General features: G+C 45.6%; 1 protein-coding gene across 1 annotated transcript in view; it reads left to right on the forward strand.

The window, feature by feature from the left end:
* The first annotated feature begins 768 nt into the window (after positions 1-768).
* LOC128345832 (hepatic lectin-like) overlaps positions 769-12,305 on the forward strand; it is a 45,963-nt gene continuing 34,426 nt past the window's right edge. The window contains exons 1-3 of the mRNA XM_053298389.1: positions 769-854; positions 6,620-6,763; positions 10,215-10,328. Coding sequence (XP_053154364.1) covers positions 809-854; positions 6,620-6,763; positions 10,215-10,328 — 304 coding nt within the window. The 5' untranslated portion in view covers positions 769-808. The remainder of the gene's footprint in view (positions 855-6,619; positions 6,764-10,214; positions 10,329-12,305) is intronic.

Genomic DNA, 12,305 nt, shown 5'->3' on the forward strand with positions numbered 1-12,305 from the left:
TGGGGGCAAATACAGGCCCTTGAACCCATAGCTATGCCACTGCCCTCAATGTATTTGGTACATACTTCCAGGATCTAGATCAGAGGATCAAAACAGACATGATACTAAATTGGAACATACATTTCTTTCTTTCTAATTAAAATAAGAAATGTGGGGGGAGGGGGCGGCGGAATCAAGACCATGGCAGTCTGGGGTGGGGGAGGAATCACACCACAGTCCCAGGGAGGGAGGACCTTCCTCCCTTCCTAAAGGGAACATCATTATAATGTGCCGCAGCAGGCGGCTGTCCCCACAATGGCAGGACCAGCAGGTGGAGGCAGAGGGGTGAGGAGAGCAAGTGGGCAGCCGCGGGGGCGATGGGGGCTACCTGCCTGCTTGGGCAATGGCAAAGGGGGTGGGGGCACCCACCTGGGTGAAGAAATGTGTGCTAAAAATCAGGCTTCACCATCTGGTGCTCTGTTTGTATTGTTTGTTATTATGCAGTAACTGACTGGAACAAGCCCTTTCTCTTTTCTCCCTCCTCTTTACTTCCTACTTGACACTAGCTCCATTGACTGGCCCAGCCTCTCAGCTTCTTTTCCTTTCTCCTCCAGCCTTGCCTCTTAGTCTCTTTCCCTGTCAGCTCACACTAATCGTTGTCTTAGCTGTCATCCCCAATCCAGACAGGCATCCTATCCAAGGTACAGCCCCACCCTCTTAGCTATGGAACCTCCATAGCAACCATAAACATTCCTTCATCCCACGAGGCCACATTGTTCAATTCAGTGGTTTAGTAAGGCTGGAGTGGGCCCGGGCCCAAGACGTGAGGATGGGCCATCTGGACATGGCGGGAAACAAAACCTTCTCAGCAAATGGTGATTCACTGGGGAACATAATGAGCCTCTTCTTGTGGCTGGTGAGAAGGGCTAGAGGGTGGGCTGCAAGGGAGGCTGGTTAGACACACCTTCCCTATAGATGAGCAGTCTTGCTTCTGTGGGTGGGCGGATCACCTGCCCAGACAAGCTCCTGCTGGTAGCACTGAGGGTTGGGGTCCTGGGACGTGCCACCCCACGTTGCCCTGCCCCCCCGGAGCACTAATAATTCCATCACATGAGTGTGTAGTGCATTATTGGACCCCGCCCCCCCCCATGGCTCACACACATAGTTCAAACAGGGTTAGGGGAGCACTTGTTCTCCTAACACCGTTTTTAGGGGAGGCTCTGTAGGCAGGTTTGGCGTCGTGCCGTATCCGATACTGGCGGTTCACACATGTATGCAAAACCAGGCTGGGCTCCCTTAGCCTGGTTTTGCATGCGTGTGTGTATAGCCTCAATGCCTTACTCTCACTCCTGTGTAAATAATATCACACACTCCCCATGGATGCAAACATTTTCACACATGCACTTGCAAGATCCAGGGAAAGGATCTTGGGTTCATGGTGGGACAACTCTGTGAAAATGCCAACCCAGCATTAAAGAAGACTAATTCTATGCTAGGGATCATTAGGAAAAGGATTCAAAATAAATCTGCCAATATAGTAATGCCCCTATATAAATTTATGGTGTGACTGCTCTTGGAATACTGTGTGCAGTTCTCATCATCGCACTTTAAAAAGTACATTGTAGAGCTAGAAAGGGTGGAGAAAAGGACAACCAAAATGATCAGGGGGCTGCAGTCTATGAGGAAGACTACAGCTGCCAGAAGGTGGGTAAGGGAGGACAAGATGGAGGTACAGTGGGTATAGGAAAGAATCACCCCCTTTGATAGACCTTAAATTCTGGTTCCCTTACATCCTGAAATGAAAACACAAAGAAAATTCCCTTCACGAGCTGTACTTATCCAATGCAACCTATAACATCCAACTGAAAAACATCACAATTACAGTCCAGAAAAAGTGTCAGAGACAAAAAACAAGAATTACTGAGATTGAAAAAGGATCACCCCCCCCCGCAATGTCAATATTTTGTTGAACCACCTTTTGTTTTAATAACAGCCTTGAGTCTGTTGGGATACTTCTCTATCAACCTTGCACATCTAGACGGAGCAATATTTGCCCACTCCTCCATACAGAACTGTTCAAGTTCAGTCACATTGGATGGTAGGTGTTGGTGGACTGCTATCCTCCCTGGATCCGGTCGGCCCTCCAAACTGGATGGAAGAGCAAGGAGGAAACTGGTAAGAGAGGTTACCAAGAGGCCAATGGCCACTCTGAAGGAGTTAAAGGACTTCATGGCAAAGAGTGGTTGTTCTGTGCATGTGACAACAATTTCACGAGCGCTCCACAGATGTGGCTTGTTCGGGAGGGTCGCAAGGAGAAAGCCACTTCTCAAGAAAGGCCACATTAAAGCTCGTTTGAGCTTTGCCAGAAGGCACCTTGAAGATTCTGATGCCAAATGGAAAAAGGTCTTATGGTCAGATGAGACCAAGATTGAACTATTTGGCCTCAACACCAAACAGTACACCTGGCGTAAATCCAACGCAGCTCACCATCCACAACACACCATACCTACAGTGAAGCATGGAGGTGGCAGCATCCTGTTGTGGGGGTGTTTCTCTGCCTCAGGGACTGGGGCTCTCGTTAGGGTAGAAGGAAAAATGGATGGGGCAAAATACCGTCAGATTCTGGAAGAAAACCTGCTACCCTCTGCCAGACAGTTGAGGATGGGCAGAAGATTCACCTTTCAACATGACAACGATCCGAAGCACACAGCAAAATTGACCACACAGTGGCTGAAGGAGAAAAAAGTGAACGTCCTCATGTGGCCCAGTCAGAGCCCAGACCTAAATCCCATAGAAAATCTGTGGAGAGATTTGAAAATAGCAGTCCACCAACACCTACCATCCAATGTGACCGAACTTGAACAGTTCTGTATGGAGGAGTGGGCAAATATTGCTCCGTCTAGATGTGCAAGGTTGATAGAGAAGTATCCCAACAGACTCAAGGCTGTTATTAAAGCAAAAGGTGGTTCAACAAAATATTGACATTAGGGGGGTGATCCTTTTTCAATCTCAGTAATTCTCAGCATACACACATGCCTAACTAAATCCGCTGTGTTGTGCCTCTGTGCACTCTGCTATAATGAGAAAGGGATTCTCTCACCACAGAGAATTTCCAACAGTTAGAACCCAAGGTCATCTGTTGAAGCTAAATGCTCGGAGATTCAGGATAGAGAAAATAAAGTAATTCTTTACACAATGTATAGTTAAACCCTGGAATTTGCTGCCACTAGATGTGGTGATTAGGGGTGTGCACAAACCAAAACCTGTGGTTCAGTTCAAGTAAAGGGGTGGGGAAGAGAAATCTACAAAGGAGCTGGGAGGGGGATGGTGAGAGAAGTAATGTAAAAGTACTCCATACTGGCCAGTATGGCTGCCAATGCTGGCACCATCACTGGCCCCCTCATTGGCGCTGCCCAAGTGTACAGAAGTCTGTATTTACCAAGCCGCCCACATGGCAGCTGTGAAGCTGCGTTCTCGACAGATACCCAGAGGCCATTTGTGCTGCCTCTGCACATGCAAATCGGTTCTACATCGAACGGTTCACGCACACCCCTAGTCAGAGATGGGCAGTATCTAAAATGCAAGTATTTAAAATACATATTTTCAGTACTTTTGTATTTGCTTCCTGCATGCCCATAGAAGCAGCACACCACAAGGAGTGCAAAATAATATGCGGCCAGAAGCTCATTGTTCCAGCTGCCACATATCCCACAATGCACTGTGCATGGTGCATTGGGGTTTCCCCATGTCTCTGTGTCTCCTTGAGCTGCACACAGCCCAAGCAGACACACACTACCCAGCAGCTGGGTTAAGGGTGCGCTTGCACCCTTAATCTTGGTTAACAACAGCTGTATTTAATAAGGGGGTCAGGCTGCACTGGAGCTCTGGGATCTGTGAGGATCCCAACAATTCACACAACCAGCCTAACCCAGGCTGGGCTGCCCTAGCTTGGGTTAGGCTGGTTGTGAGAACAGCTTTAGTACCATTATGGGACACACAGAACAATATAGGAAATCAATATAGGAAATACAACTTGGTGCAGCCATGATTGCTAGACTGGATCAAAAGCTTCTCAAGTTTTAAAAGCTATCTTTCCCCTAACAACTGCCTGTGAATTTGGTCACATTGAGAGCAAGCGAGCGCATGTACGGTATCTCAAGCCCCCGCCGCATTTTATCCTCACGACAATCCTTTGAGGTAGGCTCGGATGAGAAAAATTGCATGGCCAAGATCACCTAGTGAACTGACTGAATGAGGGCTTCATGACTGAGTGAGGGGCTTCATCCTGGGTCTCCCAGTCCTCATCCAACAACCTAATCACTACACTACATTGGCTTATGGGGCAGTTAAAATCTTCTTTAGTTTCTGATTTGTAGGAAGTTATACAAACAAATCATTTTGATTTTTATATAAACTAGAAGCTTTCTTTAGCTTTCTTACTTAGGAACAGCTTGGATTTAGGGGAATTTTTCTGAGTCACTCCTGTAAAACACACACACACACACACACACACACACACACACACACACACACACACCCTTGTTCTCAGAGCTTCAAGAATAGCATAGTAAGAGAGGAAGGGGGGAGTGGATTAATTGGAGTAAAAGGAATTGTTCTCCTCCCCATGTGATATGACCATATGATTGCTTCACCATAAATACAGTTTGGTGCTCATTTGACTATGCCACAGCTATAGGATTGCCGCCTTTGTCATGACTAACTTTCAATTATTTCAGTGGGTCTATAAGCAGGATTAACACTGGATACATCCTGTTGTGTTTTGATTTCTATTGACATACTTTGTGCACATTTTGCCACCCCCCCCCCCAAAAAAAGCCTGAGACGCCCATGGAGGGTGGTGAGAATGGAGTAACATAGCAAACATAGCAAAAAGAAACAGAGTATTATGTTGTTTTGGAATTATTGATCTGATTGAGTTTTTTAAAAGCTGGAAATACTCCAGTTTTTGCAGGGCAAATCCAAGCTCATTAGTATGTTGGATGGGTATCCCATTGTCTGGTGAGGGGCGTAACTATAATAGGGCACGGGGAGACAGTTGTATGGGGGCCCACTGCCTTGGGGGGGGGGCCCAGAGGCAAGTTACATGACTGACTCCCCCAGCCACGCACCCGCCCGGGCTTCCTTCAGTTGTATTCATCCTCCGAAACTGATGTGAGCGTGAAGACCTGGAGCTACCCGAACAGCATGTCTTTCTCTAGTACCATTAAATGACTTGCATCATCCACAATTTACAAAGCAGAGGGGCATTTTAAAATCTTGTCTCTGTGCCCACTCCAACCTTGGTATGCCCCTGTGGTGTCCAGTGGCTATTTTAAAAGATATAATAAAGTCTAACATCAAGTGGTCCCATAGAACAGTTTTTTTCCTTTGCTAGGATGATTCACAGCCCCAGAAGGCACAACTTGAGTGATTTAATCTTTGAAAAACTTGTATTGCTTAAAGGAAATAGAAAATTTTTTGGATAAGTAATGAACATCTCAAAACTGTTTCCTTTTTTCAGGCATTGTATTTTCTATTTTAAGATGTATTTTAAAATACTGTTTTGTAATTTTATTGCTTCTTAATCAAGTATTTTGTATCTAAAATACATTTGCTGGGGTACTTTGTATTTTGTATCAAAAATACTTTTAGAAGTATTTTGCCCATCTCTGCCCCTAGTGGTGATGACCACCAACCTAGATGGTTTTTAAAGGGTTTAGACAAATTCCTGGAGGACAGGGTTACCAATGACTACTAGCCTGGATAGCTGTCTCTATTCATCAGACTCAGAGGGGGAGTGCTCCTGAACACTAGGCTCTAGGGAACAACCACAGGAGGGGGCAGTTGCCCTCTTTCCCCCAATTGTGGACTCTCCTGATGTACTACCCAGTTGGCCACTGCATGAAGCAGGATGTTCAGGTCAGCCCTCCTCCTCAGCTAGTCACAACTTGCCCAAATTATATGCCTGACCTGGGGAGTTATGTTGTCAAGCTGCTACCCAGTAAACAAGAAAATTTCCCACTCCATCTAAGCACTAGGGATGTGCAAACAGGCTCGATGTCGAACGTGCTCAATGTCAAACGTGTTCAGTTCGATGGTTCAGGGTCTAACCGAACCATCCCCTGTTCGGTCCGACCCCAGACCAAACACCCCCCAACTGTTTGGGGGGTTCGTAGATTTTTCTAAAAATACATTTTTTAAACTTACCCCCTTTGGGGGAGTTGTAGGCGGTGGGTGTTTGTGTGTCTGTGAAGGTTCCCCCTCCACCCACCAGCCTCCATTTTTGCCGCCGTCAGCCATTCGGCTGGCTCTTTGGACCATTTGGGCCTCCCCCCCACTGCCTCTAACAACTCCCCTGAAGGTGTTAAGTAAAAAAATTGTTTTAAAGAAAATGTTCACGAACCCTCCGCACCACACGGGGGGGGGGGTCTGAGGGGGGTGCCGGTCTGAACTGGCCCAATCCGGTTCAGGTCTGGTCCGGACTCGAACTGAACCAGGCCAGCCGGTTCTGGGAACACCCCCACTGAGCTCCACTAAGGATATTGAGGAAGTAATACTGTGGCTTTTGAGATGGAAGGGAAGCTGAAAAGGGTAGGAAGGAAGTACAAGCAACTGGTTCCTGCATTTTATCTGTCTTCAGCTCTATTGCAGAAACAGCCTTGCCTTGCCATGGATGGTGTCTACGAGAATGAAGCTGACTGCTGCAAGGGCAAGTTCAAGAGTGACATTGTTGGAAACCAATCGCCCCACACCTGGAATGTGCCCCCAGCACATGCAACAAAAGGTAATGGTGGGAGGGTGAGAAGGATTTCCCAAATGCTCTAAATCTGCCATTAAATGTTAAGTCCATACAACAAAACAGAATGACGCTTTCTTGGGTAAATAATGTCTTAGCTGCGTAGCTGGGTAACTCTGATTTCTCCTGGAAGTTTTACAGCCCCACCCACGTTGCCCTGTGTAACAATTCTCCAAGTCACACTTCATGCTGCAGCACCTACAGATCATTGGGAGGCTGTTTGCTAAGATCTTAACAAGCAGGAGCACTTGTCACAATCCCTTTGTAGAGCAAACTTACATTCACTGCTTAGCTTCTGTGTATGTTGTTGTTGTTGTTTTTGGCTTGTTTCTTTGGCAAACTTCAGGCAATCAACAGAGCTATGTTGTCATCTAAAAAGCCTCCACTACCTTGTTTTTCTCTATTGCTAACAAAAAGAAAGAAACGGAAAGGTTGTGCCATCGATCGGTGTCGACTCCTGGTGACCACAGAGCCATGTGGTTTTCTTGGCAGAATACAGGAGGGGTTTACCATTGCTTTCTCCCAAGCAGTATGAGATGATGCCTTTCAGCACCTTCCTATGTCACTGCTGCCCGATATAGGAGTTCCCCATATTCTGGGAAATGCACCAGCGGGGATTTGAACCAACAGGCTCCTGCTCTCTAGGCAGGTTGGTTCCTCACTGTGGCACATTGCTAACAAACTCATTTTGAAGTGTCAAAGTGCTGAGTGTTCATGCTGGAGCTGAGGGCTTCATGGCGATAAGAATTGTGTGGTGACAGAGGCACTGGTCCTGATGCAACGTGGTCCAGGGTGCACTGAGAGCTATGCAAAAATAAAATAACTCTGTGGGTTTCTTTTTGTTTTGCAAAAGCAAAACACGCTTTCAAGATGATAGATGGAAAGGCAGGCAGAAGGCCAGCCCAAGTGTCACTTAATGCAGGGATAACTTGTATGTCATCCTTCCCTATCCATTCCATGCATGTTGTCTCCCAGTAGGTAGGGTGGCCCTTTCATTTTGTGTGGTGCCAAAGCCCAGGTCCAATTGAGGACAAATAATTGGGAGCCTGCTTCAGGCACAACCGTGCTTCATTACAGCACTATGGGGCTTTGGTCACATGATTTCTTCATACAGGTCAACCTGATTGTTGGTTGACCAACTCCTAGAACAGTAGAATGGGAATGCATTCCAGCCAGTGGATCTGATAATGTGATCTCACCGAGTGACTTAATAGATCATAGGAGATTTGACCGCGTGCCCCTGTTTGTCTGGGGTGGGGGGTACTTTGCCCCAGTCTCTTGAATGAGGCACGAGGCAATGGCAGGCCTCCGGTTGGCTTTCGGGCCAGTGCAGGTGGGTCTTGTATGGTTGTTGCTTTGGTCCTTCAATCTGGATTAGAGAAGTGACCCCTCCAATCCACGAGAGAGTGTGTGTGTGGGGGGAAGACAGTACAAATTACCGGGGCCCGGCGGTCAGGAAGAGGGCCTGGGGTGATAAAGCTAATTATGAGTAAAGATAATTATTTTAATTATCTGTAAATAATTCTAGCCGTCATGTGCATGGTCGGGGGTGGGTGGGGGTGAGCCGAGCACCCCCACCTCCCCATGGCCACAGCAGCAGGCAGAGAGGGAGCAGCCACTGAGCCTGACCATCCGGCCCAGGAGCCCGCCTTGAGAACTGCAAGGCGCTCCAGCGCACCTGCACGGTTGGAATAGAGCATTGATGCAGCGGCAGGGCAGCCTTGTGGTGGCAGCGGAGGTGGCCTTGTGATGGTAGCGGCAGCAGCAGTGTAGGGGCCTGAAAATCTTTTTTCACTGGGGCTCGAACTTGCTCTCAGCAACCCTGCTCATCCTTGGCCATTATGCGGGCTTTGTCTGCTTATCCTTTTGGGAGCTGGGTAGGAATTTTTTTACTCCCAGCAAATTGGCCTCTTTTTCACCTACATTACTCTATTGGCCTTAGCTGGGTTTCCTGGTTATGACGGCAGGTACAATGCGGTTTATATTGGGTAATGTAGGGCTGGTGGTGAGCATCTTTAGACATGCGTTTGGCATATGAGGGAGTCCTTGCTAGTTCCTCAGGTCACACTGGCTTAGGACTTAATCCAACCTGTTCAGGAATCACCTGCTTTAAAGGCTTGTCAGCTTGGGGTTGGTGATCCCCAAGGCAGGTGCCTTGATAATAGGTAATCTAAGATGGGCAGCAGCAGCCTTAGGATTGATGCTGCCTGGAGCTGAGGTGTGCCTCCCTATATGTTTAGGTTTGACTTGGTTGGCTGCAGCAGCAGGGCTTTAGCTTCTGCACTGTAGGGAATGGAATGCCAAACCTCCTTGAGTAATCAGAATGGTATTCAATAGGGTTGTGACCCATTTTTACTCCATTAGTATGGTCTTCATTGGGTTTTGGTGCAATTGCCATGTGGCTAAATTATTCTCCACAGTGGGCTAGTACACCAATCAATTGCTTTAATTATGAGTTACTGTCTGCTAAGAAATATTTATGGTAACATACAAAGTTGCTTAAAGCAACAACCAATATAACAGCTATTTAAACTCTAAACAATAATAAAATAATAAAATAAAGCCATTCAAGCAGCAATAATAAAAGCAGCACAAAACACTGATAAAAACAAATTTACCTATTCACTGCTTAAGGCATTTTTGCTTATTAACCATCCAGTAAAGGGATGCCAGGTCACCTTAAGTGGCGCAGTGGGGAAATGCTTGACTAGCAAGCAGAAGGTTGCCAGTTCGTATCCCTGCTGGTGCTATATTGGGCAGCAGCAATATAGGAAGATGCTGAAAAACATCATCTCATCTGCGGGGAGGAGGCAATGGTAAACCCCTCCTGTAATCTACTAAAGAAAACCACAGGGCTCTGTATGCGCCAGGAGTCAAAATCAACTTGATGGCACACTTTACTTTAAAGGGATGCCAAAGTGACTATCAACAGATGGTTTGGTATGTGAAATGTTTCTACAGACTGACAGCCAATACCTGCCTGTTATCATGTTGACAGCATTGTCATGTTTTGAGAAAAAAGGATGGCATTGAATTGACTCCTGAGGGCTCCTACATCCCATTTCCAAAAGAGAAATCCTTTGCATAAGAAAGAGCAGAAAGGTTCATAGATACCATAGATCAACATGTATGACAACTGCACACACATGACATGCAGAAAAACATAAATTGATGTGAACAGATTAGAATTTGCAGATTAGGATTTTTCCTGTGCAGAAATGCCTCCCATGTAGCAAACATACTGTATGAAGTGATTTCCTGCTGCCCTGTCTTGATGCCTCCTGTGATTATCTGGGTGATCGTGTGATTTATCACTGTGAGAAAGATAAAAGTGTGAGAAAGATAAAAATGCAGACTGGCAATGCATAACAAGTCCACTCAAGCCTAGGGTTCACAATAGCTCTGCAAATACATTTGGGATAACTTTTTTTGCCTCTAGAATCAATGGCTTCTGCCCAGGGATATCGGGATGATGGGCAGGGATACGAGTCTCTAAGATTTCCTGACCAGCAAATGAAGAGGATTCCAGAGACAGGAGTGAAAATGGAACCAGGTAAAAGATTCAATGTATTTTCACAAATTAATTTATTTTTATTTTTTGCACCTCTACTGGGCCTTGGAAAACATGTAAGTGTGGTTCAAGCAATATGTAATAGCAAAATCAACCATTTTTAATTAAACTTATATTCCCTCAAAATGTGGTTTTTAATGAGCATTATAAAGTTTACATTTATTTTCTTTCATTTTGGTCCTGAAGACACACATTATCCATTGTAATCATGTAATCAAATCAAATTACTTGTTAGAACATAAATGGAAACTGAGCTGTCTTTCGAAAGACAGGGTTGATTACACCTCCCAGTGTTAAAAATAGTGACCATGGAGATGGCTGTCTTTTCAATTTTTTCCTGTACATATTCCTATGAAAAGTAGTATAGAATGTACAGATATGCCCTTTTCAAAATCTCGGTTGCATTGTTAGCTTCCTCAGGGAAAGGAACACAGCTTTTGTAATAACACTTCTGGAGTGCCTTGGTGCAAAATAGTTTAGCATGTGTTTGTTCACCCCTAAATTTGTTCAAGTATACATCCAACAGTTATTTCATTATGGAGAATTCAGAACACCAGCTTGTGTCTCTCTGCACTTTGCCTAATCAGGTTCACTCCCTCTGTTAGCTAACCTCATTACAAACATTCATTTCCCAGAAAATGGGATTTTCTGCTTTTCCATTCTTAAAAATCCAGCTCCTAGAATCTGCCGGTACTGCTTTGATGAGAGGGCCCTTGGCCTGATCCATCAGGACTTTTCCTAATTCCTTATGTTGTTGTTTCTCTGATGAAGTACCAGCCAAGGATGACCAACTTATCTACACTTTATTTACCAATACAGACACCATGTGTTGTTCCCACCCACTTCACATACCAGGATGTTTCCTTCCTAAATGGTCCTTTCCAGGGCATGACGTATTTCATCTATATTGCTTACTTTCATGGGTGATTTTGCTGTCAGGTCATATGAAGCACAGCCCCCCCCCCATCTTTTTCCTCATGAGTAGCCCCTCATATCATTTAAAAAGAGTGTTTTTGAACACCACTTTTGTGCTGACTTCATTGTGGGGGAAGGAAGATTGCAGGAAGGGGTCTTGTGCAGTTGGCTCACTGTGGGACTTGGAGGAGGCATTTGCATATCCTGATGATGATGATGATGATGCATGGGGAGGTGGAGAGCATTGTAACCCCCAGAGGCTTGCCTGCACAACATACCTTGTCTCCATTAAAAATAAATAAATCATTGCACTGTTGCAGTACATCACTCCTGTGGGCAGCAACCCCACATGATCACTGCTCTTATTTTTGATTCCTGTCGTTAGATACATTTTCCAGAAATCTTCATGGAATTGAGAAGTTTTTAAAATATCTCTCTATCTCTCTATCTCTCTGTTTCTCTATCACTCTATCTATCTATCAATCAATTATCTACCAATCTACCGACAGTCTGGAGAGCTGGGATACTGCTATATACTCCCTCCCAGAAGGGAGGGAGAAGGAAAGATCACCTGAAAAGTGGTCCAAAAGAGTCATGTAATCGGGTGGGAGGAAAATAAAAACAACACACTATGTGAATCAAGGCTTCCAAGAGGAAGATATGCAGAGGCGTAACTAGGGAAAACGGCGCCCGGGGCAAGCACTGAAATTGCGCCCCCCCCGCTGCGCCCCCCCCGCCGCCCCCCCAACATACATCTGACTGACACACATGTGTTTTTTCCTCACAACAACCCTGTGAAGTTGGCTTGTATCTCAAACATCAGAATTATGATGCAATGAATGATGATACATCCTACATTACACTTAGGTTTTTCCTCACAACAACCCTGTGAGTGACTGTATGTATTTTAACAAAACGAAAACCAAGGACTCCAGAGTAATTCGAGGGACTAGGGTGATAGTGCTAAAGACTCCTTATTCTCCTGCTGTCAAAGAAAGACTCCCCTTTTCCAAAACCGCACGCTATTTACACCAGAAAAGGTTT

The sequence above is a fragment of the Hemicordylus capensis genome, chromosome 2 (genome assembly GCF_027244095.1).
Source record: "Hemicordylus capensis ecotype Gifberg chromosome 2, rHemCap1.1.pri, whole genome shotgun sequence".
Lineage (NCBI taxonomy): Eukaryota > Metazoa > Chordata > Lepidosauria > Squamata > Cordylidae > Hemicordylus > Hemicordylus capensis.